The 14,894-nt window shown below is 40.5% G+C and overlaps 1 protein-coding gene across 12 annotated transcripts in view; it reads right to left on the bottom strand.

Annotated features, from left to right (window-relative positions):
• Positions 1-1,305: 1,305 nt before the first annotated feature.
• The window catches only part of prdm16 (PR domain containing 16), a 256,337-nt gene continuing 242,748 nt past the window's right edge, over positions 1,306-14,894 (bottom strand). For 11 of the 12 annotated variants that reach the window (XM_020616031.1, XM_020616049.1, XM_020616066.1 and 8 more), the window contains 7 exons: positions 12,881-13,053; positions 12,654-12,731; positions 12,306-12,475; positions 10,972-11,143; positions 7,803-8,060; positions 5,142-5,322; positions 1,306-4,605 (listed from right to left, as the gene is read on the bottom strand). In XM_020616031.1, the coding sequence (XP_020471687.1) occupies positions 4,471-4,605; positions 5,142-5,322; positions 7,803-8,060; positions 10,972-11,143; positions 12,306-12,475; positions 12,654-12,731; positions 12,881-13,053 (1,167 nt within the window). In that variant the 3' untranslated portion in view covers positions 1,306-4,470. The remainder of the gene's footprint in view (positions 4,606-5,141; positions 5,323-7,802; positions 8,061-10,971; positions 11,144-12,305; positions 12,476-12,653; positions 12,732-12,880; positions 13,054-14,894) is intronic. The other variant, XM_020616112.1, reaches the window with a different exon arrangement.

The following is a 14,894-nucleotide window of genomic DNA, read 5'->3' as shown; positions in this document are numbered from 1 at the left end:
CAAGTAGTCACAGGCCCACTGGTCCAGGTGCAAGCAGTAGCGGGAAGGCCCTGAGTAGCGGGCTTTGTTAAACAATCCAACTGGTCACTCACGTAGCGCTGTCGCTGATAATGTCCATGAATTCCAGGTCAGAAAGGATGAATCCAGTCTTGGGAGTAAGCCAGGTTAGCTATACTACTGATACCAACAGTCATTTAGCTAATGAATGCTAACAAGTTAGGTATGCAACGAGGCTAGACACACTAATGCTACACTACTGCAAGACAACTCCTTGCAAAAGAATATCCAGTCATGTACTACAAACTACTGTATGTAGGACAAATATCTTACAGCAGATCCTCCAATTGACAATCTAAGATACAGTCCACATACCTAACATATTTCGCGTCTGCATAAAACTTTTTTCTTCATCAAGGTACACTTCGGGTATCACTACCTTTACCAATGGATGATCAATAATGATATTTTACACACAGGACTTCCTCAAACCTTCAAAATAATATGAAATAAATCACCATAAAGCTTTTAGCCATATTCATCTTATGAAATCAACTTATTTGTGGTAACCATTGTTCAAAAGCAATGAACTTTCTAATGATGTTTAACTATAATACATAGTATGTTTTACCCAGGTTACATGTAGAAGTCAAAATAAAACCCATCCATGTTTAAACAAACAAGACTGATCAGGTGTTAATGTTAACTTTACCTGGGCACGTGGTTTGCATTGTAAGGAACCAACACAACTTTGTGTCTCTCCAGTAAAGTGTTCTGGTTTGTCTTCATGGTGCCAAACCAGACACAAACACCAAGAGGACCGATTATAACAATAAACTAAATTCAACCCTTGTGCGTCCCATTAATATATTATAACAGCTGGATACCGAATGACAAGATGGAGACCATTCTTCCCACGGATGTATTAAGGGGAAAAGGTAGGAGATTTTTCTATGTCTGTATTGTGAGAACGTTTTTTTCATAACGTTAATACATTCTTTTATTCTATTTATTTTCCCCACTAAATGTTGCTCACCTGGCACACACGGCAAATGTGGTTTTTTTCCGGGGTTGCTTCCGCGGTCTGGGAGCCATTGCACATGCGCACTAGGGGGCGGTGGGGGACAGCGGCCCTACTTTCCTCAGGCTCCAGAGTTGAAATATCTGCCGTGCACACACTGACAAAGTAAAAATCATATGCAATTACAAACACACCTTTCATCTAGACACCCCAGGGAAAAAAAATCATGTACTTTGAGCTCAGAAACGCAGAATGGACGTCTCATTTAAAAAGCACACAGGTTTTATTGCATATCAATTTCATGTATAAATTCTTCATAGCATTGGAAAGATTACATTTGGTATACATTGCTATTCTACAGAATTAACATCAGTCATATCTTTTCAATGAAATTTCTCTAAAGAACATCTTCAATAATCACAAGCATCAAAAGAACTGCAATTTCAGAATTGTTCAATATTATTCTACAATCCTTTGTTTTCTTGATGTCTTCTCCCACAAGTCTTTTCTATGTCTTTCAGAGCCACCTGCCCAAACATCTGTAAGGCAGTCAAGAACTTGAAGTCAAACCTGCTAACCTAACCACATGTACAGTAAGTGCATCTACGGATTTATTTTTTTCTTTTCTTTTTTTCAAATTTTTTGATTTGATACACATTTCACAAATGGACATCATTATGACTGCTAAACACGTCATGCACAATATCTTTTTTTGTTTTTCAATAAACATAACAGAGGCGATATACAACTCAGATTCAAACAAAACAAGCACCATCCATTTAAACCCATATTTTTCATTGATTTTTTTTTCTTCAGACAAATGCACCATTGTTTTTCATTCTTTAAAATACTATACAGTTAAAAAGAAACAATATGTATATTTTTATCTTCTCCTGTAACAGTGGGGGGGAAACAGCAACCATGTTCAGTTGAAATATATTTCAGTGACCATCTGCCAGAATACTTTCTGAAGTTGGCAAAATGGAATACTTCAATGCCTTCAGTTCCTTTGCTTTACACAGCGCATACGTACAGTAGTCCATGACATGAATTACTACATATAGTCAACTTAAAATCTTAGTGACCAAGTCTTTATATTTTATAACCACATGTTGGAAACAAATGTGTTTTTGTGAATGAAATCTCATTCAGTAGAATCATAAAAATGACTTCTGTCTTTAGAAAAATGAGATGATGCGGCAGTCTGACCATCACACCACCACCTGCTGTCATGAAGAAAAATTACAGTGCTTCCGTTACAGATTTTTCTTATTTCTCCATGTCAAGCACAAGTTTCTCATCTACTGACAGTGAAACTAGTCTGGAAATGTATCTGTGTTCTAGAGAATTAAGCCTGATCAATTTATGGCTTGGACCCATATGGTTTAAGTGCTAGTTTGAAAATACAGCATCAGGCAGAGTTCTGAAAGTCCCAGTACACAGGAAGGACCAAGGCAACAATGATCAACAATGCTCACCCCCCTGCCTCCTGCAGCTATCTACAGTTATCTACAGTAAATGACTCATGCCCTCCATGCACAGCTACCTTGTAGACCGCATGGAATGCGTTTTCAGGATGGAGAACAGGGAATATGTTTGTAAAGTTAAACTCGTGATCAGGTGTTTCAGTTTTCCCCATCCAGAATCAACTAGACATTTTTTAATGTGTTGGAAGGACTGACCAGCAGAAAGACAATGTCCATGTTAATACTAGTGATGCTTTAATTAACTGTCTTTTTTAGTTCATGAGTCCTTGCCTTCCTTCTTGCATGACTTGCAAGTCTGTTACATCATTGCAGAAAAGACCAGATGTTCATGCAGCTGCGACCGTATTTTTAAGACTTTTGAACCATGTAATGTAGGACACCTAATTTTAAAAAGAGTATTTGTTGGATACAGTAAATCTAATTAATAAAAAAGGATCGAGAGAGGAGCTTGATGTGATAAAAACAAGTCAGATTCAATAGCATGACAATGTAATGCCCTTTTCTGACATTCATAATGAAAGCCGTCTAAGTCGCCCCTCGCCCACCCAACCCCAATATTTCAGTCAATTTTAACAAGACATGTTCAGCATACTGGGTAAAATAATTGACCTGGGGAAAAAAAAACAAACACTGCAGGATGTAACAATGTCAAATAGAATCTAAAACTAACTACAGCTATCTTTTACTATAAATAAAAAGTTAATTTCATGGGTTCTTTCATTTTGGCACACTAACGCATCAAAACCAGAGATTCAGAATCTCCCTCATGTTCTGATAGGCGTTCATTCCTTCAGCAACAAGAAAAGAGGGATAAAATGACTTTTCATTTTCACTCCTCCAGTCATGACAAAACAACCAAAAATAAATACATACACACATGTCTGAAATCAAATATATAAGAGTGTAATAAGAAAAAAAAATCTATGACAGCACAGCAAATGCAAGCCCCTTGGAAATGAAATGATTGTCAGAGAACAAAACCTTTACTATGGGTTATTTGGCACATACCACTCATACTATGAACATCTAGGTTATTTTGTACATCATATGACAGTATCATACAATTTTGGTCCTTCTCTAAAATAATTATATTAACAATTTAGCATTGTGGTGCCTACAAAGAAGCAATACTGTGGTATCTAAGAGGAAAGAAAGTAAAAATGATGATGGAAAAACAAGCAGAAAAAAAGTTTCCTCATTTTTTTTGATTGATTTAAATTCATTTTCAGCAAGATCAAACAGGGTAACAATTTTAAAAAGCTAGTGTCTCAGATAGATTAAAATCACCAATTGCTGTGCACATTTAGTCACTGAACATCATCCTCTGTAATCATTAAAAAAAATCAACAGTCTACTGGAACTGTCATTTCCTCAAGTAACATTTAATGTGGTGCTGTTGTAGATTCTGCAGTTAAAACTGACATGAGATCAGTAAATGGGTCACCCATGATTGATGGGGGAAACCTGGAAATCATAGTGCACATCCACTATGTTCCTGGTAAAACGGCACCACCTTGTGGACATGCAGTGCTAATGCAGTGCTGTTGCTGCAGTGCTTGAAGTAGGTGGTGTACACAGACTTTAGAGACATACTAGTCATTAAGTGTCTTTATCAGAGCCTTATGCAGGGTCTCTGTGGTGCTGGAGTGAGCCTTGTGGACTTGGGGGAGGATCAGAGTAATGCAGACTTTCAAATGCTGTTGAGAAGCATTTATGTCCTTCACATCAACAGGAGCTTAGCAGTGCTTTCTCTTTGACAGAGTCTTTGCGAGACCCCTCAACTGGGGACAGTCGCTCTCACTGACACACACCCACGTGCGTGCACACACACACATTCTTTCTATCTTGAATGAATGTGACACTGAATTCTTCTCTGGGCCTCTATGTCTTCTCACTTTTTTCTATCCATTTGCAATACTAATGGTCCTCCAGTTCATCCTCCCACCTTCTCTCCCTCGCTCTCATCTAGATGTGGTTGAGTGGGTGAAAGCTGCTCGTCTCAGACGGTCCACCTCCCATGCTCAGCCAAGCATCCAGAGAGTTCTGGGAGGGCACGTGCAAAGGGTTGTTCTCCGAGAGAGACAGCATCATTGCATAAGCCTGCGAGAGAAGATGGGTACGTTTTCAAACATTTGTTTTTAGTCACTTTTCTCTACTTATCCCATGACCTGTCAAGACATTCAAGGACAATTTTGGTTTATTTCAACTTGGGTTGACTTTGTCATTTCTATTTGGTAATAACATTTTCATACTTCTTGTGTTTCTTGCTCAATTGACTTCCTCCTGTTGCTATTTTCCCAGAGCCCAAGTTAGGATAAACTGTAATTATCCTTTAATTTCATCACACTATACATAGCATTGATGTTTCATTAGACTGTTTATGACTGAAGATTGTAGAAAAGTGACAGGAAAAGACACGAGGGAGCAGGACAACAGGTGCTGTTTAGCTACAGGTTCACCTGCTGTTAACTGGATTACAATCTTTACTTTTATCCAGCTCCTGAAAATATTAAAAGCTCCATCTCATCCCTTATCTTTCTATCCACAGGACACCATTTAGTCTCTCCTCCTGTCTTATTAGAACATGTGTTTTGTCCCTCCCTTTTTTAGTGGACATCCAAAAGCCAGACACATACCTGGGTTTTAGCCTGCCTGTACAACGTTTCTTTCAATGCCTCTGACTCTAGTGAAGTGTTAAATATGTCTTTAACATCAAAGGGTTGCTCATCACTGGCTGCTTTACGTAACCCATCCAGGCTCTTAGGAAAGCTGGGAAGACCTTCCAGGTCCAAGAGAGAGCCCTCCTCCTCTATACACCTGCACACCGAGAGATGGATGGATGGGTGGCAAAAATAAGGTAATGTGGATGGTTTGGTTGGTGGATGGATGGTGATGGATGGGTAAAAAGATGATAGATGGACCATTAATGCCATGTAGAGGGTAAAGAAAATTAAAGAAGGAAATTTGGGTGAAAGAAGATATGAAGAGAAAAGACAAGGAAAGGTATGATTAATAAAAGTGAAAGACAGGTCAAAGGAAAAAGTTGGGAGAAGGAAAAGGAGAGAAAAGTAGGAGCAGAAGCTGATGTAACATTAGCTAAAGTGAAACACTGGCTTGTTTTTCTTTTAGGTGTTTGTGAAGGGAATGTACATGTTCGATCCATATATCATGTTAGAGAGCTATAAAGAGCTCCATCTGTCAAAGTGAGGTGTGAAGTAGTGATTTATGGCCCTGACGTCACCACCCATAAACCCTGCCTACTTTTAACACTTCACTTCTGCCTAGATCAAAGGGGTCAACTTTTATGACCCCTAACTACATTCTTCAAAAGGTTTCACAGTACTTTTGCAGTGATATTTATCAGTATATCCAACAGTGCATAGCAAAGTGAACTGTTATTAGCTAATTTTGCACACTTAGATTTCTAAAACAAATATAGGCTACAAACAAGCTTAAAAATTGCTGCCTACAGTCTAACTTGCTACAGGTACTGAGCAAGAGTTGGAAAGCTTCAGAACCTGCTTGAGAAACATTGGGTTTTTAAGATTTCTTCAGTAGGCTATCCATGTATTTCTGACAGCACATCCAACAGTAGCTTACATACCAAATGAACTACTAATAGCTGATTCAGAGTGCTTAGTATTTCAAAATGTAAATAAATATATGCTAGGCTAAAAACAGTGCCCACACTGTAACCACTGACTGTATATAAAAACTGGAAAAACCCACCATGACGTCACCCATTGGTTTTCTGAATAGCGGTTTTGAAGCTCTAAAGTCTGACTGTCACCATATTGGTAATGCTTCACTCCGCATGTGCGGGTGTAATCCATAAATGGGTAAAGAGGCGGAGTGTGAAAGCTCTCTAGACAGCTAGCAGCTAGCCACCTACATCGGGACACTCCCACCTGTCACTCAAAGCAGTCAACATCCTTAATTAGGTGTAACTTTTAGTTTCAATATAATTTAAATGAGTGAATTCACCCCATGTAGAGTTCACATAGAAGGAGAAATTAGCTAAACCGTTTATGTAGCAGGGTGTACAAGTGTATTTCTGCTGTAAAGTTGGGCAATTTAACATGGGAGACCATGGGGATCGACTCCCTTTTGGAGCCAGCCTCAAATAGGAAGTGCAGGTTTTGGCACTCATTGGTTTCATTTCTCAGCCTCATAGGTTGCTGCTTGATTGTGACACTATTTGTGGGCAGCTGTGGCTCAGGACATAGAGCGGGTTGTCCCCTAACTAGAATGTTGGCGGTTTGATTCCCGGCATGTTGAAGTGTCCTTGAGCAAAACACTGAACCCCAAATTGCTCCCAGTGATATGTGTATGCGAAAGGTTGAATGGGCAAATAGTGTGAAAGTGCTTTGAGTGTTCTGCAATGCATAGAAAAGCACTATACAAGTACAAAACCTTTTAATCCATGACAACCTGACGTAGAATATAGCCTACTTCCTGTTTCTTTTCAAAGTTCACATCTGTTCACAAAAGTGATGACTATTAATGTTTAATGCTTTGTTATAATTACAAGATTGGGGGATCAGGATCTTGTAATAGGCTAGGTTATGTTTGCTAAAAGAAGACAGAGGCATTATAGGCTGCCTGATTTAACTCTCTGGATCATATATCCTAGATCCTATAAACTATTGGGATATTTACAATATAATGAACATAAGCTTAAATATAATGTTTTCCTAAAATGTTTTGCATAGTATTTTGGAAAAAGTAACATTAAACATTAAAAGTTCAATCATGTGAATAAATAATACTTTTACAAGAAACAGTAAGTAAAATGTTGCCATAGATAAAGTTACTGTGGGCGCCGGTTTTAGCCTGTTTACACTTTGGAGGATTAATTATGCTGAATTAGCTATTACAGTTCATTTTTGCTTTGTACTATTTTATATACTGACAGAATTACATAAATAACGTGGAAATCTTAAAAACAGTGTTTCTTATGTTTTGGAAATGTAAGTATGCTTTGAAATATATCACCTTGAATTAGCTTAGTGGGACAGCTGAAGCTGCATTTGAGCTTCAGATGAACTTTGCTGTGCATTTTTTTCACATAAGGAGGGCTGTGAATTTTGTCCCTCATTTTTTGCAGCATAGTCACGTTCTGGGTGGAAACATTCAGGGCTAAGTGACAACGACTAAGACCTATTTTCACATACACTGGGACACATCGATATTGTTTTAACAGCAATATGAAAAATCCCAAACTATTCCTTTAAGTGTAGATTGAGGTAAAGAGTGTCCTGTCATGTGTGTTTTTGTGTAATTAACCAGATGAGTACCTGCGAGTGTGTTCATAGCTCATAGCTAATGGATTTGACTCTGTCTCTTCTTCCTCTTCATCCTCTTCATACACTCCTGTAGTGATGGGAGACGGGGACTCAGGTGCCTCATCGTGAGACTTTTCTGTCAGGCTGCCTTCCTCCTCCTCCTCATCATCACCCTCCACTTCCTCTTCCTCTTCGTCCAGCCCCTGGAGCCCTAGCTTGGAGTTGGACAAACTGTGACTGGGTGGGTGCTCCTCCTCAGCCTGGTCTGATCTGCAGAGGGACAAAGGTCAAAGTAGGGAGGAAGTGTTAGTAATGGTGGTAACCAAATCCACTACCTTTCTTCTGCTGTATTAGTTTCATTAAAGTTGTCTCTCTCCAGGCTGGGGCACTGCGTGTTCCTTGTGGCGAAAAAATCTTAAACACTTACAAAAGGGAAAAAGGCAAAAAATTTTAAATCCCGAATTGTGAAAGACAAAAACCAAAAGCCAGCTGTCTAGAAGAAGAGGAAATGAGTGTGAGCAATCTACCTAGCCAATCAGGAGGGGCCTCAGGGAAAAAAAGCTACAACTCTGAAACATGGGTAGTGTAGCCAGGTTTTAGAGCAAGAGGAGGAGCATGGGGGAACTAAACAGGAGGATATGTCTGTGCTACTGCAGTGACCTTAAACATAGCTGTTTTTAGCATACTCTGTCCTGAGTCCCTTGATCTTATTTGCTTTTTTGAATTGCCAAATGCCCTTTTTATTGGTTAACAACAATGGTCAAAAAGAACTTGTTTGAGTTTGTTCTCTGGGGTGTTTGGAGTCTGGAGCTGGGTTGTTATTACCATTTCCTGGCCATCTACAGACATGACTCATCATAACCAGAGAGAGAAACAAAAACACTCTGTTGATGGCATGCACAGTCCAACTCCAGTGTCTACACAAACAACATGGGTGTTGACAGTGAGCCCGGAGCGCTTTTCAAACGGCCCAGACATGATTAATTGGTCAGCTTCTCAGAAATGAAGCAGGAGATGGCCTGCTTCACATTGGTTCATCTACACTCTATAATGGTGGAACATACTTTGTGGGACTGAAAGAAGACAACGGCGGATCTGCAAACAGGCTATCAGCACACCACCATTACGACCTGCCATCTGTACATTTTCCAGCCAGCACCTCAGTTCCCCCCTCCATCACCCCTAGACCACGATGTCATGGCTCATGATATCATTTCCTTTGGGAAGGCAAATTTACCCCTTCCATTTTTTGCCACACAGTGGACATTTATCAAATCAGACAGGATTACCTCTGGGAAGGGCTACACAGGGACAAGACTGGGTCACTTACATAGTGGGTGGGTAAATGCGAGAGGAGTGAGGGGGGTCTCCTTTTTCAATCTAGATTAAATATCACCATAATCAAATTGCAGAACTGGTTGGCGGCGAAAAAGTCCATGCCTGTGTACAGACAAAGAAGCCTACCTCTGACATAGGGGGCCCTGGGTTTTGTCATTTAGTCTAAACACATCAGTCGGGTGTTTGTGTTAGTGGGCTGGGGGCATGGGTATAGCGGGTGGATGGAGGAAGAGCTCCATCATCAGTGAATCCCCTAGATAAATGCCTCAGCCCAAGTCACCCTCAGGGTCCAAACTGTCAGCCACTGAAAACCACTCCCAGACGAAGAACCAGCTCCAACTGTAGTTTTATCCAAACCATAGAACTCATGGTCTGGGTCATTGTTCCAGCCCTAATTATGACCTGGAAATATCCATTTACATCTAAACCCCTTAACTGTTTGTGTTTGAAACTTCACACCCTCAGAGCAGTGGTGCTGGCTCAGTTTTTGTGAGGTCCCCAGCTTGGAATCTAGTTAAAGTCTTTACGTGAAAACAAGAGTAGCTTTAAGGCTAAAAGAGGAGTTTTAAGGGGGGAGAACTATGTTAAACTATGTTACAAGGGCGAATAAAAGCAATTACAGATAGTCGTCCATGAATGTGTGTTTGTGTTCAGTCACTCTGAGGGAGAATAAACAGTGGGCTGTCTTGAGGGAAGACAGAAAGCCTAACAGTTTGAATTGCAGATATTAAAATGTCAGGGCAGTTTGTTGTGGATGAGACTCAGCATTGATCCCAGATGGCAGACGGGTTAAATTGCCATCGGGTCTGCTGGCCATAATGCATGTTGAGAAGACGGAGGGGGGGCAAAAGGAGGAGGAGACGGGCAGAAAGTGAGGCTACCAGAAAGGATTTGACATCAAGAATGAGAAAAAGGTATAACCAACACTCCAACCTCCTTTTCCTTTCCAATATTCTCTTCTTGTCTAAAACCAACTGAGCTGGTAACACTGAAAGCAGTTCAGGAGGCAAGAAGCTGACTTTCTCCTCTACTGATCAGAGGGGCTGTTAGTTTTAAAACAGATCAGTCACAAGTTCATCAGGATGATCACTCCTGCCAGGGTACTGCTAAGCAGAGTAATTTAATGGTTAGAGCCATCGGTTGAGTTGGCGCCGCAGATGGCTGCCTCGGTTCTGTACCGGAAACAAATTCCTTGTGTGTAACATACTTGGCCAATAAAGGTGATTATCCTTATCCTTAACAACTACAGAGGCTTTCAGCAGGCATAAATAAGCTCTAATAAAGTTTCTCAGTTATGTTAATAATGGGGGATCTATTAAAAAAAACAGCTTGCAAACAAAGTCCTAAATATTTTCTGTTGTTGAAACAGACCTTTGTCCAACTATGCAATGTATGAGTGGTGACGCACAGTTGCACAAGGGAAAAATCTGTCGATGGTGGCAACCCGCCTGGAGACAGAACTTAGAAAAGTAGTTTTGATAAAAACAGTTTACTTAGCAGTGGCTTTTAAAAGTTTTCCTTATTACTACTGCAGCTACTGTAAAAAACAGGGTCACAGCTGTGACGTTGGTGACTATTGCTGAGCATCTTCAAGCCACTAGAGAGCACTATACACCAAGTAGTAACATGTAGACTGTTGGAGGAAAGGACTAAAGAACTACTGTTCAGCAATCGCTGCTTTCAGCTGTATCTTCCTGCATTTCCATACCTTAGGACTAGATACCTGAGATAAAGATAAGAGGATCAAAGAGGTAATTTGAGTGCTCTTACTTTGGAGTTAGGATTGCGGGTTGATTTAGCTTCTGGATCAAATATAATCACTGGTCTGTGCAAGTGTTTTTACCTTTTATCCGTGGAGCTGGAGGCCTGGTTCATCTCACTGTTGGAAATAAAATTGCGGATTTCTGAGAAGTACGAGTCCTCCTTCTCGTCTAAAAGTGCATGATTGTCTGGCTCGGAGTTTGGCGAGGAGATGGTGGTTCCTAGGTTGGACAGCATCCCAGACTGTTGGCTCACTGTTGGGGAAAGCATGCAGACATTCACATCCACATCCATAAACACACATGGACATGCACACCAGCCACACATAAATACACACAACCAAACATGGAAGGATGATTAGTTTGATGATCATCAGACATACATAATAGAAGACTTTACGGAAAATGCTAAAGCATTATGAGGGTTATTACACACATGATTCACATTTTAATACACTGTAAAGCTGAGATTGTCAATGTTATTTGTTTAAATTTTGTTAAACTGGGTTGAGCATATTTTGACAAATGGGAAATGCTTCTGGAATTTTGTTTAAAGGATAAAGTGGGACACTAAAATTATATGTGACACTATCCAGAAGTGAAATGCATTAATTACTTCCTATTATTTTCAATAAAAACATGTTTGACTTTTGCAATATCAGAAGATGTTCCATTAGATTGCCACCTGTTGTCTTGCTGGTGAGACAGCACTGGCCAGTCCCTCTTTATATATCTGGACATGATCAAATATGTTTGTTACTGGCAGGACCCAGCTAAACATTCAGGCACACACAGCAGATGCCCAGTTTAACCACAGTCATCCACTGTTAGCCCGGCCTTACTTTAGACCTCGTATTTCTGTAGCATTTCAAGGTTTTTAAAAATATTTTTCCTTGAAATACTTTTGATTTTATTCAATTTCTTACTGATTTTATAACATCGCTCTTGGAGTCATCTCAGTGGTGTTTAAGGGAATGGATGGTGATATGTACAAACTACAAGAACAGCTGTGCTTATGTTTAAGTTAAAGATATTGCTGGAGTGTAGTACATACTGTAACTGTCTGGTTAACAATATAAAATAAATTATACATTTTGCAGTGGGAACCAGTTAATGTTTTCTCACTCTGTGTTTTTGCAATTAATACTGAGTGATTTTTACAGATGCTACTGTTTAATTTATTTACACTGAGAATTATTCATCTGTTTTAGTCAAGAATACATCAGGAAACCAAACATCTGGTCACTGCTTGTTCATGAATTGCCTCTTCTTTGCATGCCAAACAATGGCATCCTTTTATATTTGAGAAATTTAGTTTGCATGTTGTTTCATTTTGAATTTGTGTGAAGCACGACTCACTTCCATATAGATACCAGATCCCTATTTAATAACTGCACTGCAGTTGTCGCACACTGACCAGGAATGTTCTCATGCTCATGCTTCTTGAGATGGCGGTCAAGGTTGGTTTGCTGTCCAAAGCAACGGTTGCACAGGTGACACTTGAAGGGTTTCTCCTTGTTATGGATGTTGCGAACATGGCGTTGAAGATTGGATGAGATGCTGAATGAGCGGTCACAGTATTTACACCTGCCAAAGAGAACAGAAGGATGTGAATGTAGGTTATGGGAGAGGCAGCGTGGCACAGTGACCAGAGACCGCCCTTCAGCCACAGACAAAGGAAAATACTGCACATCAGTGAGAGTGTCTGTGGGAGCAAAGAGGCTTTCACAAAGATTAAAAACTAGACTGGACTACAATAGAATACCTGTAAGGTTGCTCCCCTGTGTGTGTCCGCAAGTGTCTGGTAAGGTTTGCCGAACGAGGGAAGATTTTCCCACAGTACCTGGAGTATAGAAAAAACAGAAAGGAGGGGAGAAGGAAATAGAGAAAAAGAAGGATGGATGTGCTTCATTTAATCTTGTAGAATGCAGTTTCATGTTGCAAACATCTGACCAACACTCGAAATAACATGCTGCACCACACGGCACTAACCTGCAGGCATAGCGCTCCTTGCCCTTGCGAAGGATGGCATCTGAGAGTGAAGGTGGTGGTGAGCGGAAGTTGAACAGTGGATGAGCTGAATGTTGCAGGGAATTGGGCGGCGCATCCAGTTTTAGAGCGCCAAAGCTTTCCAGCTTTTCTGTCATGTTCTCCATGGCTGACATCTGAGGGCGAAGAGCATGGGGAGACAAAAAAGGACATATTTTGATACGAATCAGGAGATCACATTTACTTCTTAAAATAGAGCAATGGTTAAAACAGTTTTTCTTAGTGTATTAGCAATTTAATTAGAAACCTTTTCTAGCTCAAAGTAGCAGTTCTATTAATACAGAACTCTATTTATTTTGATCACACCTTAAGAAAAGCAACCGGTTGATTTATGTGTGTGTGTGTGTGTGTGTGTGTGTGTGTGTGTGTGTGTGTGTGTGTGTGTGTGTGTGTGTGTGTGTGTGTGTGTGTGTGTGTGTGTGTGTGTGTGTGTGTGTGTGCATGTGTGTTAAAAAGAGAAAAGAAAGCAAGGAAAACAAAGACAATTTTAGAAAAATCAGGGAGCGAAGGAAAGAGACAGAGAACGGAAGCTTTGAGGAAGCAGTTTATCAGCGGTTAGCCTTGTTGTTTGTGCTAAAGGGGAGTCACCTCCATGACCTATAACACATTCACAACTGCTCAAGTGCCATTCCTCCACTCCCCCCCTCCAAACACCCTCACCTCCAGCTTCAGCCTTTGTTCCCTTACCTTTTTCTACTGAAGCTACTCTTGCTGGCCAACAAACTGGCCAGACGAGGCATTCAAGAGCCCCAATTGGAGCTGTACAATATAGTCTGAGATACCCCCAACTGATAGCTGCTTCCCTTCTCCTAGAAGCTTGTGAACAAAGGGGGTCAGTTATGTAGGAGTTTATTTGCCAAAAACAGCTTACATCCTTCCTTTTTTAGTGAATACAGGACTGGAGAGACACAGGGACAGACACTCCGTCTCGACGTGTTTATTCGCAGTCTGAGAACGGGCGGAGGGAGAGTGAGGTGATTCCGTCATGAGACTGAATTAGAGGTGGCATTGTGTTTGGATCATTGGGAGGATCGCAGCTGAGAGACACTCCAATATCAGAGGTTTTTACATTGGAACCTGTGAAAACCTTTCTTTCTGGGGATATTGATGAATATGATTTGGAATATATTGACACAGAGTATATCCCCTGCTTTAACTTATTCTGCTTTGTGTCAAAGGACAAAATGTGTAATGTCATACATGGTATTTGTAGGCCTGTGTGCAAGTTATGTCTGCCTATGCACCAAATGTGTTTTGTAACGTTACAGTTGATAGAGGACAAAGATTGAAAGGTCAGATTAAACTGTTTCCCCAACAAGAGCCCCCCATTCTCCTGGACACAAACACAGGATGTCCTTGATGGACACGGTGCTATTATCTAGCCAGCCAGTCAGCCACAGACAAAAAACTTGGAGGGGGTTGAATTATTAGCCTGCCTGTGGGCTCCCAGTACACAGAACAATGCCACAGCTAAGATTAGCATGGCCAAGAGAGGCAGTTTGTTACAATTCAAACAGTTATTATTCTCTCTTTTATTAATACTATCATTGCATGTAATCAAGATTTGCAGAGGTAGTCGGGGGTTGGGGACAGTCAAACAATGTGACTGATTATCAAAGGGGCTGCAATAACAGACTGTGTCTTCTGAAAAAGGTAGAAGTGACGAGGTATACCGGCGCCATTCAGTAAACAAAGGAAAAAAAAATCATACAAAACCCTTGAGAAAATAACATCAACACTGTGGAATGATCGTGCATAGCGCCCTGTCAATTCATGGTTGCAGCAGCGTGGGAGGTGTGAGTGAGGTATTTTCACATAATACATAGTTTGAAAATAATAGTTGATAGCATCTGGGAATAATCAACCTGTATGCAATACCTGGAGGTCGGTCCCATGTTTGATATTCGCTTGGTGTAGTTTTTGTTCAAAGTGCATGTACTATTGACTATTTCTGCCA

Source organism: Monopterus albus, unplaced genomic scaffold, assembly GCF_001952655.1.
Source record: "Monopterus albus unplaced genomic scaffold, M_albus_1.0 scaffold6.1, whole genome shotgun sequence".
Classification (NCBI taxonomy): Eukaryota; Metazoa; Chordata; class Actinopteri; order Synbranchiformes; family Synbranchidae; genus Monopterus; species Monopterus albus.
The sequence above is the reverse complement of the archived record's forward strand: the minus strand, read 5'-3'. Positions and strand labels throughout refer to the sequence as shown.